This window comes from Solanum dulcamara, chromosome 10, assembly GCF_947179165.1.
Source record: "Solanum dulcamara chromosome 10, daSolDulc1.2, whole genome shotgun sequence".
NCBI lineage: Eukaryota > Viridiplantae > Streptophyta > Magnoliopsida > Solanales > Solanaceae > Solanum > Solanum dulcamara.
In genome coordinates, this window is record NC_077246.1 from 65,037,956 (window position 1) to 65,061,418 (window position 23,463).

Consider the following 23,463-nt stretch of genomic DNA (forward strand, 5'->3'; position numbering starts at 1 on the left):
GTGCTAGAACACATCCCGAAGTGTCTGATGGGTGCACATACAGGAGATGACCATGCTCTATGACTACTCTTTCACCTTGCGAAAGATCTCCCATTTTTCTGCAGCTTCTTCTTCACTGTTCGTCATCTCTGAGCTCTTATGTTTTCTCCGGCTAACCTCATCCTTTTCGATTAACTCCAGTCTTCAATTGGTGACCTACTCTGATACCAAGTTCTATGATCAATGAAAGTTGTGAAAGAAGAAGAAAAGAGATGAAGAGAAGAGGTGGAGATGAAGAGAAGAGGCGGAGAGCAATTTAGGGCTTTTTGTATGTATTCCAAAATGTGAAAATGAAGTATTTACAAAAATATCTACACTTTCTGTACATATACAATCCTTAACCATTTAATTAGTGTGGGGCCCACTATCTTAACAAACTATTAACAACTAACTAACAATCAATCATCTAACAAGAATCAGCTAACTATTCACAACTAACTAACAACTAATTAACTTCAATACTCCCCCTCAAGTTGGAGGGTGTATAACATCCAACACTCTCAACTTGTCCATTAGATACATGTGTTGCTGCTTGCCTAATCCCTTCGTCATCAAGTCTGCTTGTTGATTATTTGTCTTCACAAACTCAGTCTTTATGGTTCCTTCCTTTATCTTGCCCCTTATGAAGTGCCAGTCGATCTCAATGTGCTTTGTTTTCTCATGATACACTGGATTTGTTGCTAGTTGAATCGCTGCCTTGCTATCACTCCACACTGTTATTGGCTTATGAATCTCTAATCCAAGTTTTCGGAATATGCCCAGCAGCCAAGTAGCTTCTACTACAACAGCTGCCATGCTCCTATATTCTGCCTCCGCTGAGCTCTTGGATACTATTTGCTGCTTCTTAGATTTCTAGGAGATTAGTGACTCTCCGAACTTCACTGCATAACCTGTGATGGATCTTTTAGTATTAGGACATGCTGCCCAATATGAATCACACCAGCATATTATCTCTTGTGTAGGTTGTGATTTGAAACTGAGGCCTTGACCTGGTGCATTCTTCAGATATTTGACCACTCTAACAGCTGCTTTCCAATGTGAAACCTTAGGCTCCTGCATAAATTGACTAAGTGTTTGGACTGCAAAACTGATGTCTGGCATAGTGATGGTGACATACAGTAATCTTCCTATCAGCCTTTGGTATTTTCTTATTTTTATTCTTTGTCCTTTTTTTGTGTAACACAATTAAAAATCAGTACATACCCAAATTTACATCAATTCTTGTTTTTGGTGATTCAACAGTTGACACTGGAAATAACAATTATATATTCACTTTACTCAAAGGCAATCATATACCATATGGAAAAGATTATTTTAACCATGTTCCAACAGGTAGATTTTCAAATGGAAAACTTGTACTAGACATATTGGCTATTTTATTAAAATTAAAAAATTATGGTGTGCCACCATATTTAGATCCAAATTTGTTGGAAAATGATTATAGAAGTGGAGTTTCTTTTGCATCAGCTGGATCAGGATATGATAATTTAACAAGTTTAATTTCAGGGGTAATTTCAATGAGAAAACAATTAGAATATTTTAAAGAGTATTTGGAGAAATTGAAAGATTATTTTGGTGAGAAAGAAAAAGAACGAATTGTGAAAGGTGCTTTGGTTATTGTTAGTTCAGGGAGTAATGATTTTATTTTTAATTTCTATGATGTTCCAACAAGAAGGATTGAGTTTAGCATGAAGGAGTATCAAGATTTTCTTCTAGATAAGTTGCAATGTTTTGTCAAGGTAAATTCTCAATCACATCTCTATTTCTCTTCTTATTTTTAAATGTTCTATAAAATTAAAGGGCAAAGACCTTTTTTTAAGGTGAACCCCAATTCTCTACTTGTGTTGATTATCCTAATGGGGCACCCTGCCCCCCCTTGTTCAAACAAAGGGGTGCATAAGCCCCTTTAAAGACAGGGGCGACTTTCTTGTGGTATTAATTGCGAATGAGCAAGTAGGGAGCGGCAACTAAAGAGGTAGTGAGACTGACCGCAATTTCAAGAATAGGTTGACTTTTATTTATTTTTGTTATGAAAAGTGAAAGTCACCATTTTTCTTTCTAAAAGTCAACTTTCTCCCTTCTTAGTCAAGCTTTGAAGTCCCTACTTTATTTAGATTTATGGAATATTTGAAGAAGCGCAGGTTTGGATAAGGGACAAAGCTGGGGATGACAAGGTTCTTTATCAATGATGCAGCATTACCGCAGTTGTATGTACTTGCATTTCTTTTCTGTTGTTAGCATGCTAATATCAATCCGAAAAGGGGGGAAAGCACTAGAGAGTCGGGAATTTTCTGTTACGACCCAGTCCCGTAGGCCGCGACTGGCGTCCTATCTGAACACCCAGATGAACTTACATACTGATTCGTCATATTATAGAAGAATTTCGATTGAGTCTTCTTTATTTAATCAGAACAGGAAACAAGTATTATCTTAAGTGGTCGCGCATGCAGAAAATATCATATCCAAAAAAAGGCGATGGAATGCGCATCGCCAGATAGATGCATATATACATACAAGCATGTGGGCCGATTTTTCCATTATAACGTAAGGGACCGCATTAAGACACCAGTCATAAATAGACGAACACATACGACTCATGACCCATGTATGTCTACAGGTCTCTATAGAGCATAGCGGAAATATATGACAGGATAGTGCCCTGCCGTACCCGAATGGTCAAATATATATAGATGCATATACATAGGAAAGCCATATACCAAAATGCGGGCTCCGATTCAAGGAGCACTTTGTAATAGCAAAAGGTGTGTAACCTACACAGACGGATCACGAACATCGGTACCTGCGAGCATAAAATGCAGCCCCCCCTCCCTCCGAACAAAGGGGGGTCAGTACGAAATGTGTACTAAATATGTAAAGTATGAAATACAGAGAATCTCAACCATAACCGAAAGGAAAGCTATAAGGAGCAAATACAAACCAGGGCATCAAAATATGTACGGAAACATATGTACATAATGCAAATAAAAATCATGCCCACAGCTCAGAAACGTGGTCACTACCCCGACGCTGGTACCACAACACATCATACTTTGAAAGGTTTTAAATCTCCATATAAATCTCGAACATATCATATCTTCACAACACGTCGTATCATCAAAACATATCATATGCAATATCACATCATAACGCCATAAATGGTACCTGGCCTCATGATGGGGTCTCGGGATTCATAACACATCATACTGCCGAATACATTATAGGGCACACGATTACAAAGCCGGCCCGGGTTCCGACGAACGATGTCACAATAGTATGCACGAACGGAGTAGTGAGAAACTAATGCAGCACATATACATATATCAAGCATTTTCGAAGATATATTTATAATTCCAAAATGCATAGTAGAACATAAGGGGACGGTTAAGACATTATTTTTTTAATAGAAAAAATCATAGGCAAAAGTTTTCCCTCTGTGTTGTACAATAATAACTAAGTAGAATAACTTAGGCGAGTTTCGGAGTTAGTGGGCCCACCTCCGGCCGAGCCGAGGTGGTGTACATGAATTTCAAACATTTGGCTCTACAGAATTATCTATCAAGGTTGTAGGATATTCCGATCTCACAAGTAAAAGTTACGGATGTTTGCACGTTTCTTTTCAATATACATAGGTTTAAGTTCAATTTTACTGAAAGGATTTGTAAAAAATTTAAACTCGGATATCCATGGACAGGATTTCCCTCGAGGCTCAAATTAAGACTTATTACACCTAAGACATGTCAAAAGAAGGAAAGGAAGAGCTTTACATACCTTATCCTCTTATTACGCTCACTCAAACTCAACTCCCGTTTTCTCCAAACTCTACAAATGGTCACAATTGGCAATTGTAAGTTATAAGCATTTAAGAGATCAATTTCTAGTCCTTACTAGTCTACAAAAATTTGGGCAGCACCTCCTCTATAAATTCAACATCCCCGAGAATCTAACTCGACCGAAATATCAACAATACCGACAACATCAACAATCACTACAAAATACATTGTAACATTAATAGTCTTTCTTCTTCTTCTTCTTTCTTCTTTCTCTTCTTTCTTTTTGTTACATAAAGCAATAATTTCTACTCCAACTTCACACCTTGCAACTAATATCAACATTTCATATTCACTCACTAACTAATTTGAAACCATTTAGACATAACTCAAAAGAAATTAACATTATTCCATACAATATACCAAAAATTCCACCAAAACCATAATCCATCCAAAACTTCTACGAACACAAGAAAACTACCAAATCGTATTACCTTCTTCCAAATTCGCTAAGAACGACAATAATTTCCATAATAGAATTCTACTTCCATAATTACATATAAACTATACTAAAATCACATAATTCCCTATAACAACTTATAACCAATTTTGACGTTGTCTCGAATCATAAAACTATTAATTACACCGTAACCGCCATAGTGACACCACTAACAAGCTAAATAAAGTTCAATTCCTCTTCTTTCAACCATAACCCTACACGGACACACTACCCACTTGCACACCCACATGGTCACACACACATACATCATAATTACATGATTTTTACTTAATTCTACTAGTTACAACACACCCACTTCTTCCATAATATTAGAAGATAGAATTCTTACCTTATTTTTCAAATTTTGACTTGCCACAAACGTAGTTTTCTCACTTAATTAATTATGCCATGTTGAAGAGGGCCTCGAACTTGACAAGAATTCAAGAAGACAAGATTTTTGGATCAAAGTTGAAGAACTTAGAATTTTTCCTCTTTTTTTTCTAGTTTCGGTCTCTTCTTCTCTTGGAAGATGACTTAGCTCTCTTTTGGAATCTTGAACTTTCTAGAGACATATATACTAAATAGATGATGGGCCACTTAATTAATGAACTAAATTTCTAAGACTTGGGCCATTTCTTGTGTTGGGCCTCAATTCTTCTATTACTATTGTTATTATGTGAGTCCAAACTACTTTATTACAATTATTATTATTTAAGCCCAAAAGCTACAAGTCTTCTCTCTTTTTGTAATTCACAAACTAATCTCCAAAATTCTCAATTTTACCTTCGGCCTTCTTCCGTATTTCCACATCAATTTTTTTCCATGAACATCACACCAATCTTAAATAAAATAAATCACAACCTCATTCCTTGCAAATTAATTTTTTGAATGCGCCAAAGTGCGGGATGTAACACTTTCACTGCAACTGAAGAGGCTCACAAGGAAAAATAGAGAAGTAGAGCTAAGGTAAAAAACATGGACAATCTTGTGTATTCGATCTAGTGCTCTCACTTGAATCTAGCCTGCAATCCTTTCGGAGTTAAGCTGTATTGAGGGAATCGTTTTGTCTCAATCAATCAAGAATACAATGGAAAACTTAAGTGAACAGCCCAACCTCTTTGTTTGAAGCTTTGCCAGGAAGCTTCTACTTGTTGAAGCTTTGTTTCCCCTAATTTCGAAACACAAGATGCCACCTTGAAATATAAAAAAAGTCTTTTCAATTCCATTTGACTTGGGGCGTCAAGGACCCTCCAACAGAAACCTCATCTTTTTGAGCTAGTCAAGCAGGCGTTGAACACGGATTGAGAGATTCCTTCCCATTTGACAGAAATTCCTGCACTTGACGTCGGATCTTCTCATTTAAAATTGGGGATAAGCGGTTTAGCTTGATTGAATGAATCCTCTCTCTTTGTTGTGAACAAGAGAAAGCTCTGCAGATGAAGTAGGCGATGGGTAAATACTTATTTTGAGTTCATAATAGGATCTAGGGAAAGGAGTGCTTACATAAGTTTCTCTCTTTTGTAGCACGGTGGGATAGAAAGTTCTTTGTTCATAGACACTTTGAAACTAATTATGGAAATTCATTCTTTTATTCTGAGTGCGCAAAATGGTGCTTTGCGGCTACTATGGGTCTTCAAAAAGAAGCAGGAACGGGGCAAAAACTTCATCAGGAGGTCACGAAGGTGAGGTACTGAGAGAGAGAGATGCTTCACACATGGCATCCGATTGAAAGAAAGAGATGGGTTGGCAATAAAACAACCATTTCATTATTATTTTTTATGCAATTTAAAGATTAAGGAATCGATCGTATCTTTGATGCAGTGCTAGTATATCTGAGACTTCTTAATTGGCTAATTGTAAATAGCCCCAAGGCTATGAAACTAAGGATTATCTCAGACCTAGACCGAGGAACCTCTTACATAACAACGATGGAGGAGATAGTAAAAACGACTTTCTAGGCAATGATTTCTTATTCTCTTATGATTTCTCAAGTTACAAAGGGGAGACCAAGAGAGTAGATTGGCTGGTTTTTCCAGTCATTATAAAGACTAGCGTAGAAGTTACTAACTTCTTTTTATGGAAGCCGATACCCCTCCGTGATGTGGTCTTAGACTGGTTAATCACGATAGACCAGTATTTTGAACTAAAAGATATTTCATATCCGGAGCGGGTACGTTTCATTACCACGAAGTTGAAGAAAATAAAAAGGCATTGCATATTAATTTTCCTTTATTCTATCAATTTCATTCTTTTCTATGTCCACATATTTGCTTTAAAAAGAAAGTAAGGCTGGAACATGGATTGTTGACCCCCTGGGACACTAGCGAGTCCGTCCCTAAAAATTAGGTCCATAAAGCCAGAGTGCTGTCCCGCTAAACGACTACCATTCCTTAGATACTCCAAGCCACAATATGTATTGTCCTTTAACCTAGACTATGAAAGGTTAGTTATAGTCCCATTCTACTCCTTTTACAAAAAGGCTTTGGGGATAAGATTAGACTCGAGAAATAGTCTACTTTAAGGCTGCAGGGAGGATTATGCTCTGCAGGTGGGCATCATTATTTATCATGTCAAGATGGAATTCCAATTTGTTTTTCAATGTGATCAAAAAGATTCGATGAAAACCGAGCATACATTCGAGAGAGAAATTGAACTAATGGATGAGAAGGAATAATAAGTCAATCTTGGTCGGAATCGAAAGAGGGAAAACTGACCACATGATCGGCAATGGGCATAAACCCTAAAACAAGATTAACTCGTTCTTCAGTCCTCACGTAGACATGAAGGAGAGGCCCCACAAATAGGATTCAAATTTCTGAATGTGAAAGCATTTTTTGTCAGCCTATACGCTGACTCTGAATCAAATATTTACTCACTACCAACAAAAATGCCGGCCACCTTTTACGTTAGAAGAGCAAAAGGCCCAAGGCATAACAGGATGAACCAATTGAATGAGTGTAAGCTTCGTTACCCGAACACAATTGGTGCTGACCACACTAGGTGCTACCGTGGTAGCAAGAAAGGCCAGGCGGTGACAATTGAGAGGTTTTCACTAAGCATTCGTAGTCACATGGGAAAAGAGGTCAAATGGCTCCTTCGATAAAACACTCAAACCAACGAGTAAGGAAAGAAGGCCTTGAGTTGATATTTAAAAGAATCACTATTTTGGAGTCAAAAACTCCTCTTTGGTCAGTAGTCTTTCTGGATGTGATAGCTGAGAACTATGATTCTTCGCTCGATCAATTTTTGCCATCACGCTCTGGCTTTAGCATCTGCTGAGCACATCTAAGCGAAAAATAGAAAAAAGTATCTAGATTTCAATTGGATACCCTTTTTCTCTGTTCCAGGTATAAGTCAAGTTGAATTTACAAAAAAAAATCAATGTACCATTACCTTTTGATGTCTGAAATCAAGATTTATGAAAGGGAAAAGGACCCTCCTTTTCTTTTTTTAAGGCTATATAAAATACGGTCAGCTGAGGTGCTAGAGAGTTCCTTGTAAAAAGGGTTGGAAACTCAATGTAGGCGGATTTGGTCAGGGAGATGCAGAAATAGTACTTCAAGATCCATTATGTGTCCAAGGATTTTTGTTCTTCTTGGCATCTATTATTTTGGCACAAATCTTTTTGGTTCTTAAAAAGAAAGAGTTCGAGAAGGCTTTCTCTTGATAGAATATACCAAGCTAAATCTTCTTTTTAGAACTACAACTCAGTGAAGTAGGCGACAATTGCTATTAGGGTCTGTCTTAAGGCATTGGCTCTCTAAAAAAGGATTTCCTACCATTCCATGGGTTCCTTTTTCTATAAAGTTTCCCTCAATAAAAGTGGGGATTTCTGCCTGCTTCCTACTTTCTCTCTTCGAGTATTATTATTAGATATATAATAATGCTTGTCGATCCGATCAAGTTATCGAATTTTTGCAGCATACCTTCACGCAGGTCGAGGCCTTATATTGAGTCAGTCGATTTGAAGCGGTGCATTCTCACAATTTAGGTGAAGCATGAATGTAATGATGAACTCATTCAATATCAAGAACACCATCCATCTATCATTGGAATCAGAAGAAACTGGTCCATCCAACGCCTATGACCTTGTTCCAAGAAGACCTCATTTCACCCTTTGCGAGACAAAGATCTCGAACATCGTAGAAAAAAGTCCTAACTAACCAATTAAGTGAAAGGAACCCGCTTACCCACTCCCCTTTCCCCTATTGCTAGGAGCCTCGCCCTCTTGACTTGATATGTCATTTCATGAAGAAGACTACAACCTTGTGTTATCACTTAGCAGAGTCTTGTGTTTTTAATTAATCGTCGCTACCCCCTGGTATGTGCCACTTTCCTAATCAAAATATAGGAGAGCACCCCTTCTCCTGAACTTACGGGGTCATTTTGCCAAGTTTCTTCGACATGGTTCTCTCAAACGCCCATAGGCCGCTTGCACTCGCTCGCCTGGCACGACAGAAGAAAGTCAAACTCGATTGAAGGCAAGCAAAAGGAAAGCAATTTCAACTAGCTCACAGAAAATCTAACATAAATAAAAGGACACCGTTGGCTTACTCGCTTTCTTATTAATTGTATTCTCTTTTTTAGGATATTCTTTGAAGCTTGATACGCAGATGAATAATTCAATAGATTCTATACTCGTTGACTCTTGAAACGAGTTGTCCTTCTTCTTTAATCGATCGTACCAACTTGTTTCCGCTTTGGGAAGGGAACTTGGTTGGAATTTCAATTTCAAAGAAAACACATACGAAAGGCAAGGTCTCGATCGCATATTCAACATAGCCTTCGGACTCATGTGCCTTCTAGAACCAGGGGTATTCGAGCCTGCTGTGTACGATTAGCCAGCCTTGCGGTGGCAAAAGGATTAGACGTCCCCCCATGCCATGGTTCCCTGCAGTCCAAACCCGGTGCCAAACCTGTGGCCAGGCATAAATAGAGGCATTCCTCGAGTGATTTCATGCTTCTACTTCATCTTGTGGATTCCCTACCAAAAGAGAAGGGGTACGGGACATAGGGACTCAAGCCAAGGCCTACTCCTACAGGATTGACGGAGTTAAGCTGTATTGAGGAAATCGTTTTGTCTCAATCAATCAATATGTTTCCACAAATTCCACGTATGTTTTCCTTTAATGAAAGTTAGGGTCGATCAGAGAAGGCCTTACTTCTTAGATAACCCAAGCAAGTCATTAAGCTATTGGATGGATCCTCCTAATTGTAGTTACTTAAGGTCGAGTAGTAGACAGGTGAGGCCCACAGTTCTAATAGGTTTTCACTTGAGCTTTCCGCAGCAAAGCAAGTCTACAAGCCACTGCAGTGAGGTTGTAGGTCTGATTTCTTTCTCGATTTTTGGGAATTCTCCCTTGAACTAGAAGATCATTTTGAGATATTCGAACATATTCGAGGGTTCAATGTTACTATTGTAACTTCGGCCAACACACAAGATGAGACTTTACCACCATGGAGCGGCTTTTTGTAAAAAGATGAGGGGGAAACTTAGTAAGATGTTGGAGAAACGCTTATTCTCTTTCAATCAACAAAATGAGAAATGAGGGAGAAATCCAAAAAAGAGGTCTTTATTGAAGAGGCTTTGCACCTGAAATAGCGATCCCTTTCCTTTATACTTCATATAAATCAATCTAAAACTCCAGAGTATATCTTTCCACGGATAGAAGGAAGAAAGACAGTTTGATCTAATATTGATTTGTTTCTTCTTTTATCTGTTAGAAAAAGGGATAATCTACTATTTTTCCTTTTAGAAAATCCAAAATTCAATAAAAAAAAAGAAATAGGAGACTAAAAATGAAAGTCTCGTTCTCGAATCTATTCTTCATCACACTATAGCCGTGGGAAGCTGCACCATCTCATCTTTATTGATCAAGATGGGCTTCTCAGGCGGACTAGCCTTGGCCATTACATTATCCCTAAAATTCTTCATTGGGAATTGTAATATGATGGCTCCTGCGGGAACCTCTGGCTCAGGTGAGGGAAGGGATCTCGGAATAATGATAGATTCGTCTCCATGTAATGAATAAGTCACAGGTTGAGTCGTACTGAAATCAGTCACTGATAGTTTCATCAGGATAGATTGCATACATTACATTTTTTTGATATACGACTTTTATTCGGATCCTGTGTAAACGTGAGAGGTTTTATGCATTGGGTTGCAATGTTTTATAACTATAATGGTATTCAGGTTAGATTGTTATAACGTTCATACCGTTAGTTAGGGGTGTATGTGGACCGGGTTGGTTCGGATTTTTTACAGATCAAATCAAACCATTTATGTCGTGTTATTAAATCTATAAACCAAACCAAACCAATAAAAGTCGGGTTTTTCGATATCAATTTTTCTTGAGTTTTTTGGGTTTTTTCGGGTTTTTCGAGTTTTTTTGGGTCTCTCGAGTTTTCCATAGTATCTAATAAAAAGCACAGAGCAGTACTTCTTAAAAAGAGTTCTAGTACAAAATATCAACATATAAGATGGAGGCAGAACACTGTTTGAAATTTTAACTTTATAATATAACTTTATAAGATGAACTTTTTTTGTATATTATTTAGATGAGCTTCTCAAATCCAAATCTAAATGTAAGAAAGAAAACAAAATTTATGAAAAATTTTAAAAATATATTTATAAATTACATTTTAATAAATATTTTTATGTATAACATAATTTAAAAGTAGTATATCTATAATCGGGTTGGTTTGGATTCGGTTTGACTTTTTTTAGTTAAAACCAAATCAACCCTATAATGGCCGAGTTTTTTTTCCAAACACCAAACCAAGTCAAACCAAACCACTAGTCGGGTTTTTTTTCCAGTTTGGTTCGGTTTGTCGGTTTGGTGGAGTTTATCGATTTGCCCTATACAGTCCTACCATTAGTAATATTATTCACTTTGGATCAAGATTTCACGGCTTTTAAAGGTGTCACTAATGTCTAAGGCTCGGCTTGCACACTTATACATTCACTATCTTTCCCGTGTTTAAAATCGATTGATATCAATTTTTTCTAAGGTGTTACACTTGCACACACTTAGTTATTCCACCATATATTTATCATGATTAGCATGTCCTCTGGTCTTAACTTTTAGGATTTTTTTATAAAATTGGAATAATTACTTTTGGTTAATCAAAAAAAACCACTATCAATGAGTTTTACATCTTTGATAACATGTTAGATACTAGCTATTATTAGCAAGTTACTACATTTAATATTGAGTTTAACTCATACTTTAGTGTAAAATATTTATACTATCACGTCATCTTTACATATTATATCAGATAACTCGCTTTTTTACTAAATTCTAGATTTTTTTTATGATATAACTCGTTTTTTTACTAAATTATAGATTATATTTTTAATGATATTAGTAAATATCTTATGTATATCTAATAGTGTCAATCACTCTATATGTTGATGTTACATCATTACCTTATAATTGATAGAATTGTATTTTTATTTTTATTTGATTTGATTTTTTTAGTACATAAAACTTATAGAATTTTGTGTCTTATTTTATTAGGAACTTTATGAACTTGGATATCATAATATTATAGTAAGTGGGCTTCCTCCAATTGGCTGCCTTCCAATTCAAATGACTGCAAAATCTCCATTTGATAGAACTTGCATTGAAAAAGAGAATTCAGATTCTCAATCTTATAATAAAAAACTTGAAGAATTATTGCCACATTTACAAGCACAACTTCCAGGAAGCAAAATATTTTATGCAGATATATACACTCCTATATCAAATTTCATCAATAATCCACATGAATATGGTAAGTTTTCAATATATTGCTCTAATCCTTTAAAAATATTATCGAATCAGTATCAATTTCTTTTAAAATGTATTTTTTTTGGAAAGTTTGATACAAATACAATATTATTTTTGGAAAGTCAGAGCAACGTAAATTTGCTATGCTTCAAGTAATAGAGTTATTCAATTATACAATGTTTGACTTGTTTTCCTGTCTTAATTAGAAATTGTGTGTGAGTATATCGTCAATCTATAGTTTATACTATTATTTGTCTTTTAATATTTTTACACACCTTTTAGAAAAGATTATTTTATTATTAAGTATATAGTTTTGATTCTAAAAAAAATGGTACAATGATTCTTTTCAATCTATGTACACAATTTGTCTTAAATAGAAAACAAACAATCCATTTTGGCAAATGTGGGAACTATTATATTATCATTTCAACCAAGGCTCATTCCAATGAAAGTAATATTTTGGATCAATGTCACGATCCAAAATGGGTCATGAGTGGCACTCACACTTAATCTCCTAGGTAGAAAAACCAACGATACAAACCCCAACTTATAAAATATGATAATAACGCGGAAGCTCAATTTATGAGAGTAAGAGATAATAAAACCACTAAAGTCTATTAGGTACATCTTCCCAAAACCTGAAAGTCATCACTTCAAGGACATTTAATTCTAAACTACTAAGACTAAAAATATCAAACACCAGAATAAATAAACAACATAATTTGTCCGAAAACTAAGGACATCATGACATGCCCGAGAGAATCCAATCGAGCTAAAATGAATAGCTCACCCTGGAACCTGATGTGCTGGACACTGGCTAGAGTTGAGGTTGAGTCGAAGTCGATGGAACACTCGCTGCACTCCACAAAATAAAACAAAGAAAAATACAAGTAGGGGTCAGTACAGGATAACATCTACTGAGTAGGTATCATCACCCGACTCAAAATAGAAATCAATATGCATAAAGTAATAGCGGAAAATCAACCATATCACTTAACAGGTGACAACCAACAAGATCAAGACCAAGTGACAACATAATGAAAAACTACATAACCAATCAACAATATTAAGATCACACATGAGGATTCAGGCCTCCGCATCACGTTCTTTTGGGAAGTGAGTTATTGGAGATTAGGCTGCATTAAGTCATTTTAATTTGTTTTCCTTTAATATTATCGTGTCGAAACGTAACACCCGATCCAATATACCGTGTCGGAACGTGACACCCGATCCAATAATATCGTGTCGGAACGTGACACCCGATCCAAATATATCGTGTCGGAATGTGACACCCGATCCAATAATATCGTGTCGGAACGTGACACCCGATCCAAATATATCGTATTGGAATGTGACACCCGATCCAATAATATCGTGTCGAAACATGATACCCGATCCAAATATACCATGTCGGAACGTAACACCCGATCCAAATATAATTAATTTATCATTCTTTGTTTTCACATTCTACTTCATTAACAATATTTCATCAAGCCTTCTTTATTCAAGGCATCATTTTATATGGATTCCACAATCTTGGGATTTCAGACCAATCACAACAACATATCAACCATCCAAACCACAACAATTAAATGCATAGTAAACTTCTCACATTACTCAATGACTATCAACCACTATTAAGAGTCTATCTATGATATAAAATAAATCATAACCTACCTCAATCGAAGAACCGAAATAAAGCAAGCTAATACACCAATGTCCTTCCTTTCTTCAATACCTCAGACCGTTTTCAATCTATCAAATATATAATATTTATAAGTAAACTAGTCTGTACACACTAATATTATCTATATGTTTAACCTAGACCCAACAACTCACTCAACTCTATAACAATTCTCTAAAACTCAAGTCTAGGGTTAAGCCTCAATTTCTCCAATATCATAACTCTAATGGTATTCATATAATATAATACACCTATTATCTAATTACATATCTCAAGTTATCAAAACTTAAATTATAGTGTGATCATTATACAAAGGATCTGGAAAGAAAAAAATAATAAAGCTAAATACGAATTAGTACCTTATCGCTAAAAACTAGAATTTGCAGAAGACAATTAAGTCACCCTATACTCCTCTAATCATTTTAACCCTTTACTACCCAATCATTGACCATCATTAATGAATGATGGCCACTAGCAGAACCATATAATTCCAACTTGCCCACATTTTTTTGTTTTCTTTCCAATTTAATTAATATAGTTTAAAAAAAGGATTTTCCATCTATCCACTTGTTTATATATAGGAAGTTATAACTTTAGATACTAATTAGTCCTTTACCTGATATGAAGTTTGATGTTCGTCCGTAGCACAGATGAAAACCGCTCCTCTTCTTTTCTTTCCTCAATTAATCATATACTAACAAACTCTACCACCTTATTTTAATAAATATGAAACAAATGGTATAATATATTAACTAAATTATCACTTTAGCCACCAATTAAATTAGTTATCTAAAGTTATCCCTCAAATAAATAATTTTAGTTATTGAATAGTCCAAAATACCCATTTAAAATTTACGGGATGAGTTTCATGAAATAACAATCTCTAGTAATCAAAACGACCTAATGAGCCATTACAATCAATTTATATACATTTTATTTGTTTCATTGAGTATTTATTATTTAATTACTAGCACATGTATCGAGTAATTTTGCTTTAACATTATTTTTCCATAATTATGACAGGATTTGAAGAAACAAAAAGAGGTGGTTGCGGAACTGGATTATTAGAAGCAGGACCTTTATGTACACCAAAATCTCCAATGTGTTCAGATACTTCACAATATGTTTTCTTTGATAGTATCCATCCAACTGAATCAACTTATTATCAAATTTCTGAGCATTTAGTGAAGAAGCTTCTCCCAAAGTTCTCAATTATTGACAACTTTTAATTTGTTAAATTAAAAATAAAAATTGTAAACTATTTAAGGTGTCATTTGGCTACTGATTAGGATGGATGCTTTATTTATGTATTAAAATTATTGTAGCTAATATCATATTTGGTAACTTCTTAGTCACTTTGTACAAAATTCAGCATACCAAGAATGATTTGAAAATATTTCAATAACAATAACTCAAAAAAGTGGAGACATGACACATGTAAACACATTATAGAAATCATATATTTCATGTATCGAACTCAAGAGAGTCGCACATTAGTGTTGATCATACAAGTACTGCAACCCTATTTAAGTCCCAACCCTTAGTAATAATGGTACTAAAAGATTAATATATCAATGAGTGTTGCAGCTTCATGTGATATAAATACTGTACTATTTCCAGTGTGACCAACTATAAGATTAGGTACTTGTCTGCCTTTTCTTACATTTTGTCATGTCAGTAAAGGTAAAGGACCAAAAAATAATTGGACAATATATTGGCAATAGGCAAAAGAGAAAGAAACAAACCATTAAATAGGTTACATGATGAGAAACTAAATAAACATTATAAATGTAGTATGGTGAAAAATGTATCAAATTCCTTCCTTGAGATGAGCCTTTCTCAGGTTCAGGGACTCGTATATGTACTCGCTACAATATAAACAAGGTCCACATACTTCAGATATTTTATACATGTAGCAATGGAGAGATCAACTAATCAGCTAGTTAAGTTTAGCCTCTCACCTTTTAACAAGCATCCCTGGAGACAAGTGACGAATGAGCAGGACAAGCGTATGGAGCTCGCTGCCCAAAGAATGGTCAAAAGTAGAATACAGGCACTAGCTAATATCATCATAACGGCTTAAAAATTGGATTATACAAGGATATAAATGTTCTGCAGCCTGCAGACACCAGGAAGGATAAAAGTTGTTAATGCAATAATAGAAACGGAAATATAATAACAATGCACATGCAAAAAGATGCCTAGTTCATGGATTCACGGAGTTGTGAAAGTAAATAATGTATCATGTATTTTCTAAACTAGGCATATTTAACTCTCAGGTTTACATAAGAAAACACGAAACATGATAAGTGAATCCCAAATGTGACTAGGCACCTCTCCTCATCCAGCATCTTTCTATTTGTTATCATCTTTTCTATACTCTGTCTGCCACTCAACTAGACCTCAAATCCTCAATCCTTAATCCTCAATCCTAAATCGGTAGGGCTTGGTTTTATGAATTCTCCATATCCAGTCCATACTATTCAGGTTTATCTCATTCTAATAATAAATAATGTCTTACAAAGCAAATAAGGGTTCCTCTAAAACTCGCATTTATTCCCAAACGAATAACTAGTTTAAATCCAATCAGTTAATGTCACCCATATAGCTCCTTTGTTTCCATTGTATTCTGTTTTCCTTCATGCATTCCAAAAGAAGCTAGAAATTATTAAAGTTTACATACCATGCGTCCTCCCACCAAGTCATAATGAGCATAATGCTGACCATTAGCATCTCCAAATACTTTGTAGGTGACCAAGTGCTCGGGGATGAACTTTGCAGTTTCTGCTTGAACCAATGTGTTGCAAGAAAAGAATTGTAAGAAAACTTGTCATCCTTAGACAGAAAGATGAGTGGAGGTACAATGACACATACCGTACACTGCTTCTGGTGGGCAGATTATGTCTTTATCTCCAGCAACAGCCAACACGGGTACATTGCTTTTGTGAAGATTATCCTTGTAGAATATTTTACCACTTCTGTCACGGAGTCCCCCTTCTCGAAAAGCTGTAGTCAACTGCAAAATAAGTTTAGCAGGAATAGTACCTGCCAGAAGATCTATCAGAAAATCTGTAGTAAAAGGTTCATGAGAAATCTCAAGAGAACATAGAACGGTCATGATCCTCCTAAGGATTATTTTAACAAAAGAAAGTGAACTTTCTGGATCACCCTCAGACTACAGCCTTTATAAACCAGTAATGCATCAACTATCCCTTACTTTGATGGAAACACTCTTCCAATTGAAGATCATCTTTCAACATATCAACACCGTTACAGTGTCATGAAAACAGTTACATGGACAGGAGTGGAACTTGTTGGAGCAAAGATTCAATAGCTCATCAACCAAGGAGTCAAATAAATTTATTGATATATGCAGATCCTTGACAAAAGAGAATATCTAGCTGGCAATGAACTATACAGCTGATGTTTACTAGAAATAATTTTCTTTTTCCATCTGAAGATATCAATAATCCTTCGACGCTCATTCTTTATGCAAACAAATAAGAATAAGAATCAACTCTCACATAGTTAGTTTCCACTGATTACCTTATTGCTAAGAAGCCTATAAGGCAACGCCTTTTTAGTACTGACGATTCTTGAGGCCAAGAAGGAGACCAACTAGACGAGACAGACCATTGTTCATAGGTTGGTTATAAGCAAGTACAAATCAAAATTTAATTTGGCTTGCCAAAGGACAAACTTCAAACTTTGGCTGTTCTTCCTTGTCTAGCGATGTATGACTATTGTAAAAGATGAGATAGACTAATAATCATAATTATTTTCCTTCCTAACTGATACATATGAGGATGTATCTGAAACGTAGAAGATTAGTTCAACTCATACAAAGTCTATCGTCCAGACAGAAAGTGGAGGGGAAAAGAATGTTTTAACAGCCGCTGATGCTATTATTGGTACAAAAACACTGTAGACAGAAATTTGGGGCATAGCCAGATGGTAGTTGAATCATTCTTCAGAACATGTAAACTTCTCATACTTGTTATCTCTAAAACTCATACTCGAAATATCTATAACCTAAGTGATGAAACTTGAAACTTCCCTTCTCTCCATATAAATGAATTATAAAACAAGAGGACCATAAATTTGTACAGTTCACAATCAATTAATAAGAAAATATTTGTTTATTGCCCATTTAAGCACTTACAGAAGTTATTTAATACGAGCTTTTTCAGCAACTCTGGGTGCATCATATCTGCAGCTGATATTAAATCATTAAGCCAAGACAACACATAAGGAGGGCGAGAAGAAAGAGGATAAGCTGCAGCGAGTAATGCTCCTAAAGGTACAACAGGTACATTGAGAGCCTGCGCAGGATCAGCCTGTAGCCAAGGTAAATAAATATAAGAATAAGCTGAAAGGGCTTTTTGCTTCACAACAAGAGTTGAAAGACATTTATTTTCAGCTTACAAGGGGCAGGAGCAGTCTGAGTGCAGACTTCGAAGATGTGTAATCCAGTGATGAAGCCAAAGTTACAACAGCAGTTAATCCAGGCTCTCTCTCTTCCAATCCTTTCCAACGTAAAACCAGAAACATATTAAAATTATCTCATATCTATTTGATTACCGAATGAAATCAGAAGTCTGAAAATGATTTTTTGAGACTGCCCATTAACAAGGAATCAGACAATGCTCCAAGTGACTAATCTGTTAATTGTGAAACCTTTTTACATCTAAAACCAGGTCCAATTCCTTCCACATTAAATTGTCCATTACACACTGTTAAAAACGTATGGAGAAAGTATAAAATCTTGCCTAGCTCCCTAAAATCTCAATAAGTTCAAAAGATGGCTCACACTGTTAAACAAGTCCTGTTAACCTTAGTGCACCCTCGTCATGGAATTTTTAAGTTAATAGGAGTACTGTAATTAGTGGCTATTACAACTGCACTCCCAAAGCCGTTGTGAACTGTAGCATCTTTCTTATTTTTCAGCAAAAATCTTGTTGAACTTGAATCTGAAGATTTTGCTAAATGAATATTAGGAATTAAAAGAACATTCGTCAAGAGGCGACCAGGTTAACTCAAGGTTGTGCGAAGTGAAGTGGTAGCCTTTGAAATTTAATCCCAAGACTAAATTGTATAACACTCCGGCAGGTTCATGGAATAAATTCTGGAATTATACTGCCTTCTTTAAATAAAACATTTGAATATTATTGTTTTCTTATCAACTGCAACTACAGGAAGGAATCTGTCATTTTTTCAAGACTCTTCAAGTTATTTCCTATCTTAAGTGGCTCATTACTGGACATGCCATATCACGTAAGTGTAAGAACATTAATTCCATATAAACAACAAATGAATCTTACCACACTGTGATAGCCTAGCATACAGCAATATTCCTCCCATAGAATGTCCAATGGCAAGAAGTTTACCATCTTTTGGTGCAGTTTGGGCCTTAATGTATTCCATCTAGAATGTAAATAAAATAATTAGACTAGTCGGAATGATAAAGAACAGTAGAATCAACAAATTCTGAATTTCATCCTAAATTTCGGATGTGTCATCTCAAGGACAATAACATCTTCATATTCTACAATATGGAGATCTGTCACCTCACCGCAGCAGGAACATCCTCTTCGAGGTAATGATCAAAGTCCCAATCATACTTGACAATCAAGTCAAGCTGTTTCTGGAAATCTTCTATGGTAGTAGTTAGACGTTCATGCAGATCAACTAACGGAGAAACAGAACGTTGACCTTCTTCAATGATATTTACTAGCTTTTGGCTAAGATCCTTTACTTGGTCAGCAACAGCAGAGTTTTGCCTTGTCTCCAGCAGACTTAACAACTTCCCCCTTGTCTCATTAAAGCTTTCATAAAGAAAGGAATCCTCTAATAATTTTGATATTTGATCAAATAGTTTAGCAGACATAATCCTTGACTGGCTTTCATTGAGGAAGCCAGAGACTCTTTCTGACAAGAGCATAAATGTTTCCGTAAGCTGGTTCACTACTCTAGACTCATCCCACATTGTTGCAATAGCTGTGGGTTCTTCTTTGACCACAGCTATGTCAGACTCTTCTAAGGTACTCTGGGCATCTGTTGACTGCTGTGCTGCAGAAAGAACTTTGTCAGTAGCATTATCAGCGGCAGCTTCCATCTGTTCTGAGACTGCATTCGCAGTCTTCTCAATGTTTGTCGAATCTGACTCCTGCACACTCAACCCAGCTCCTCGAAGTTCAAGAACCCAAGTGTCGAATCCTTCCCCTGACATGTACCGGGCGAAAGATGACTGCATAAGAATTTTTCAAAGTAAAAACTGTGATTAAATAACTTTTAGAAAGAATTTACAACAGCCAGCCATACTATGAAGGATTTCTTTTATAAGCAGGATGGGCATAATTGCCTGAAGTGATAAAGCATTCTAAACCACCAAAAAGTAGGGTGCCTCAAGAGATAAAAATGAACTTTAAAAGATAAGAGGATGCATGAACAATACTTTAAGCAAAAAATAGAGCAGAAATAATCCAGGCGTGTTGACACTAGTTATTGCTTTAACCAGCAGACATTTAGATTTTATTCAAAACCAAAAAAAAAAAAAAAAGATACATGTCACTATGATCAGACATGTACAATCACGGAGAGTGCCATCAACACCTGATTGATGCAGCCATAAAGCCATATAAAAAAAGGAAGATGAAATAGATAACAAGTGAGTACTCAAAAATTACACAAGTATACTTTTATATGCTTGAAATGCATAAAGTATGAGAAAAGTAGTAAGGATAGTACAACATCAAACCAGGGTTAACTCTGAAAAATTTTGAACATGCCAAGAGTTCTACCAGATTCAGAAACTGGAACCACTCCACGAGATAAAGATTGAAACTTTAATAGAACCTGACATATCCACTAAGCACTGATAATATACACATTCCATGTCTGTCACTATGATCTATTAAACGTGGCTATCAATGAATTATCTATCAAAATCCTCCAGTTCACCTATACAGGCATGAATCTGCAAATTAGAGAGTCCCCAACTACTCTTTCACGTGACACTGCACATACAACAAAACAGAAGAATGGACAAAGAACAGGGAGAAGGCAGACGAGTATCATACCCCAGGAGCAAGATCATATCCAATAGCATTAGTCCCCACGCCAGACAAGAGAAGCAGGGGATGATTTCTCTTTGGAGCCTGTCATCATCAAAAATCACACACCCTTAATGCAAAGCTCAAATCCAATTCTTGTAACAGAACTGTAAAACCTTCCTAGTATCACTCCCTGCGTTTCATTTTATATAACAGTATTCGACAGAATAAAATTGAATGAGATAGAATGGTGTCAAATCTTTTAACTGTCTAATGTATTATATATTGAGACCAAATCTATATGACCACATTTTCTATCAAAAACAGTCACTCTACCTTCATACGATAGAGGTAACGTTCCATACACACCACCCTTCCCAGACCCCACATGTAAGATTAAATGTAAGATTACACTGGCTTTATTGTTGGTTGTATTCTATACAACCACATTTAGTTGATCACAAAATTTTAAATTTGAATTTATATAGAAATGAAAGTGTCAAATATATTTATTTTTTTCAAAATGTCATACGGTATTAATTTGAAAAATATAGTAACAGTACTTATATGTTATGGTTTATAAGACTTGAGAGTAACAGTTAAAATTCAAAAAAAAAAAAGATGAACCTGAGGAGGAGGAATGTAGCGCCAGAGAGCAAGTTTCCAATCGGAATTATTAACAGATACGTAGTGGAGTTCGTCGGCAGTGCATAACGATGGCTTATTAGAAACCTTCTGGACTGTAGTATCGCTATCATTGATAGAGAAAGCTCTGAGCTTCAAGGCGGAGTTCACCGTGAAGCAGCAGTTCGGAGAGTTGCGGTAGGAAATGACGGCGGGAGGAAGTAACCGGCGGTGATTAGTGAGGTGGTGGTAGTGGTTGTTGTGGTGGCGGAAGACGGCGGCGATTTGTATCGCCGATCGAATATCGGATTGAATTGGATAACCCATTTTTCGGGATTCGTGACAATTTGGATAAAAGAAAATTGGTTTTGATAAAATCTTATAAATCTTTACTCTTTTGACTTTGGAAGGTTTGAGACGTAAAGCCTTCTTTTTTCTTTTTTTCTTTTGGTATAATTTGATTTGATTTTGAGTTTGGCAAATGGGATATTGAAGATAAAAGGAACACGTCATGCCATGCCTTTTTCTTTTTTATGAACTACTATATTTTTCTCTTTGGAATAATAGCACTTTTGGTTTCTAAATTATGAGTAGATTTTGATTTTTGTGATAATACTCCCCCTATTCATATGTTTGGGGTCATTTTAATTGTTTAAAATAAGTGAATTATTTAAAATTTAATAAATATTTAAAATAAATATATTTTTATTTTTTATTTATATTTTTTAGGAAATAAGTTCAAAAAAATTAACAGCTCATATTTATAATTTTACTTTGAATTATTTTTATTTTTAAGAATAGTTTAACAATTATTAAAATGGTAAAAGTGGCTTAAACTTTTTTTTTCTTATTAAGTGTGTATTAACTCACAAATTCACTTAATATGAAATAAATGGAGTATAATATAATACATTTAATTTCTATTCTTGGGATACAGTAACACCTTGTTTGGATGATTATTATCTGTTGTATTGTATTATTAGTTTAAATATAATGTTTATTGTTACTTAAGTTTTATTGTATCATATCGTTTAAATTTATTGTTACCTAATGACGAAAAGTCTTAAGTTACCAAAAAAAAAGTCTTATTTTGTGTAACGATCGATTTGGTGTGATTGTGTCATTATCTTAATTTTCTCATTTTGTCTTTACTTATGATTTATTTATCATTTATCCTATCTTTTCATAATAATTTTACCCCAGAGGTCCTAACACCCGTACCCTACTTTCTTGTAGATTTATCATCAAAATTGATGATGTGTGACATTATGTAACGGCGGAGAATGATATTATTTATACAAATGGTGTATTCATTAAAACAATACAATATGATACATTATGAAACAATACATAACAACCATCAAAAGAGAATATAAGATATAACACAACATGATATAATATATGATGCGATATATTATAAAATAAAATAAAAATGTAACACTCATCTTGACATAGATGAATCAAAATATGTTCTTTTTTATAAATTTGAATTTATTATGAAAAGGGACTTAAATTTGTCCTTCCTCCTTCGACCTCATTCATTTCATTAGCTCCCTAACATGTCAACTCACCACATCAATCTTTCTTCTTCTTCCCCCACCCCCAAAGGCCAAAGTCGCCAATACCTTCATCGTTATTTGGTTTATAATTAATCAAGTCAAATTTTGAGTGAAAATTGAGATCCTTAAGATTCTTAATTTTTATTACAAAAAGATGTCTACATTACAAAAATATGATTTTTAGAATAACAATAAGTAATTCATTTTTTTCTTTTTTTATGACTTTACGAATAATTTGTAATGACCCGTTAGGTAATTTTGAGAACGAGTAATCATCCTTTCATAGAAGACCCTTTTTGTAAATTTAAGTTGAAAATTTTGGACCTTTTAGTAACTTCGGTTAATTAGTTGAGGGATAATTTTAGAGAATTAATTTAATTGGTGGGCTAAAGTGTTAATTTATTTAATACTTTATACCATTTTTCTTATATTTATTAAAATAGGTTAGTAGGGTTTGTAAATTTTAA

At 35.1% G+C, this 23,463-nt stretch overlaps 2 protein-coding genes across 3 annotated transcripts; one reads left to right on the forward strand and one right to left on the reverse strand.

Moving 5' to 3' along the window:
• Positions 1-934: 934 nt before the first annotated feature.
• LOC129869882 (GDSL esterase/lipase At2g31550-like) lies at positions 935-14,990 on the forward strand. Its single transcript, XM_055944462.1, has 4 exons — positions 935-1,001; positions 1,174-1,778; positions 11,826-12,081; positions 14,785-14,990. The coding sequence occupies exons 1-4, from the start codon at positions 935-937 to the stop codon at positions 14,988-14,990; spliced, it is 1,134 nt and encodes a 377-aa protein (XP_055800437.1).
• On the reverse strand, positions 12,633-21,893 carry LOC129870986 (uncharacterized). 2 transcript variants are annotated; one of them, XM_055945853.1, is made up of 10 exons: positions 21,441-21,893; positions 20,841-20,918; positions 19,334-20,008; positions 19,083-19,185; positions 18,187-18,287; positions 17,924-18,098; positions 16,636-16,806; positions 16,445-16,545; positions 15,723-15,880; positions 12,633-12,932 (listed from the first exon to the last, which is right to left on the reverse strand). In XM_055945853.1, exons 1-9 carry the CDS (start codon positions 21,762-21,764, stop codon positions 15,818-15,820), a joined length of 1,791 nt encoding a protein of 596 aa, XP_055801828.1. In that variant the 5' UTR covers positions 21,765-21,893; the 3' UTR covers positions 12,633-12,932; positions 15,723-15,817. The 2 variants fall into 2 exon arrangements, with proteins under 2 accessions (XP_055801828.1, XP_055801827.1); XM_055945852.1 differs by lacking the exon at positions 12,633-12,932 and adding an exon at positions 15,498-15,629.
• Positions 21,894-23,463: the final 1,570 nt, after the last annotated feature.

What these genes read in the sequence shown, in the direction of transcription:
- LOC129869882 (XM_055944462.1), top strand. Translation starts at nt 935, where the DNA reads ATGGATCTTTTAGTATTAGGACATGCTGCCCAATATGAATCACACCAG. An exon ending in GCATATTATCTCTTGTGTAG is followed by an intron (nt 1,002 to 1,173) that starts GTTGTGATTTGA and finishes TCTTCCTATCAG; the next exon opens with CCTTTGGTATTTTCTTATTT. An exon ending in AGTTGCAATGTTTTGTCAAG is followed by an intron (nt 1,779 to 11,825) that starts GTAAATTCTCAA and finishes TTATTTTATTAG; the next exon opens with GAACTTTATGAACTTGGATA.
- LOC129870986 (XM_055945853.1), bottom strand. Translation starts at nt 21,764, where the DNA reads ATGGGTTATCCAATTCAATCCGATATTCGATCGGCGATACAAATCGCC. An exon ending in AAGAGGATGTTCCTGCTGCG is followed by an intron (nt 19,186 to 19,333) that starts GTGAGGTGACAG and finishes TTTACATTCTAG; the next exon opens with ATGGAATACATTAAGGCCCA. An exon ending in TGCTAGGCTATCACAGTGTG is followed by an intron (nt 18,288 to 19,082) that starts GTAAGATTCATT and finishes TACGTTGGAAAG; the next exon opens with GATTGGAAGAGAGAGAGCCT.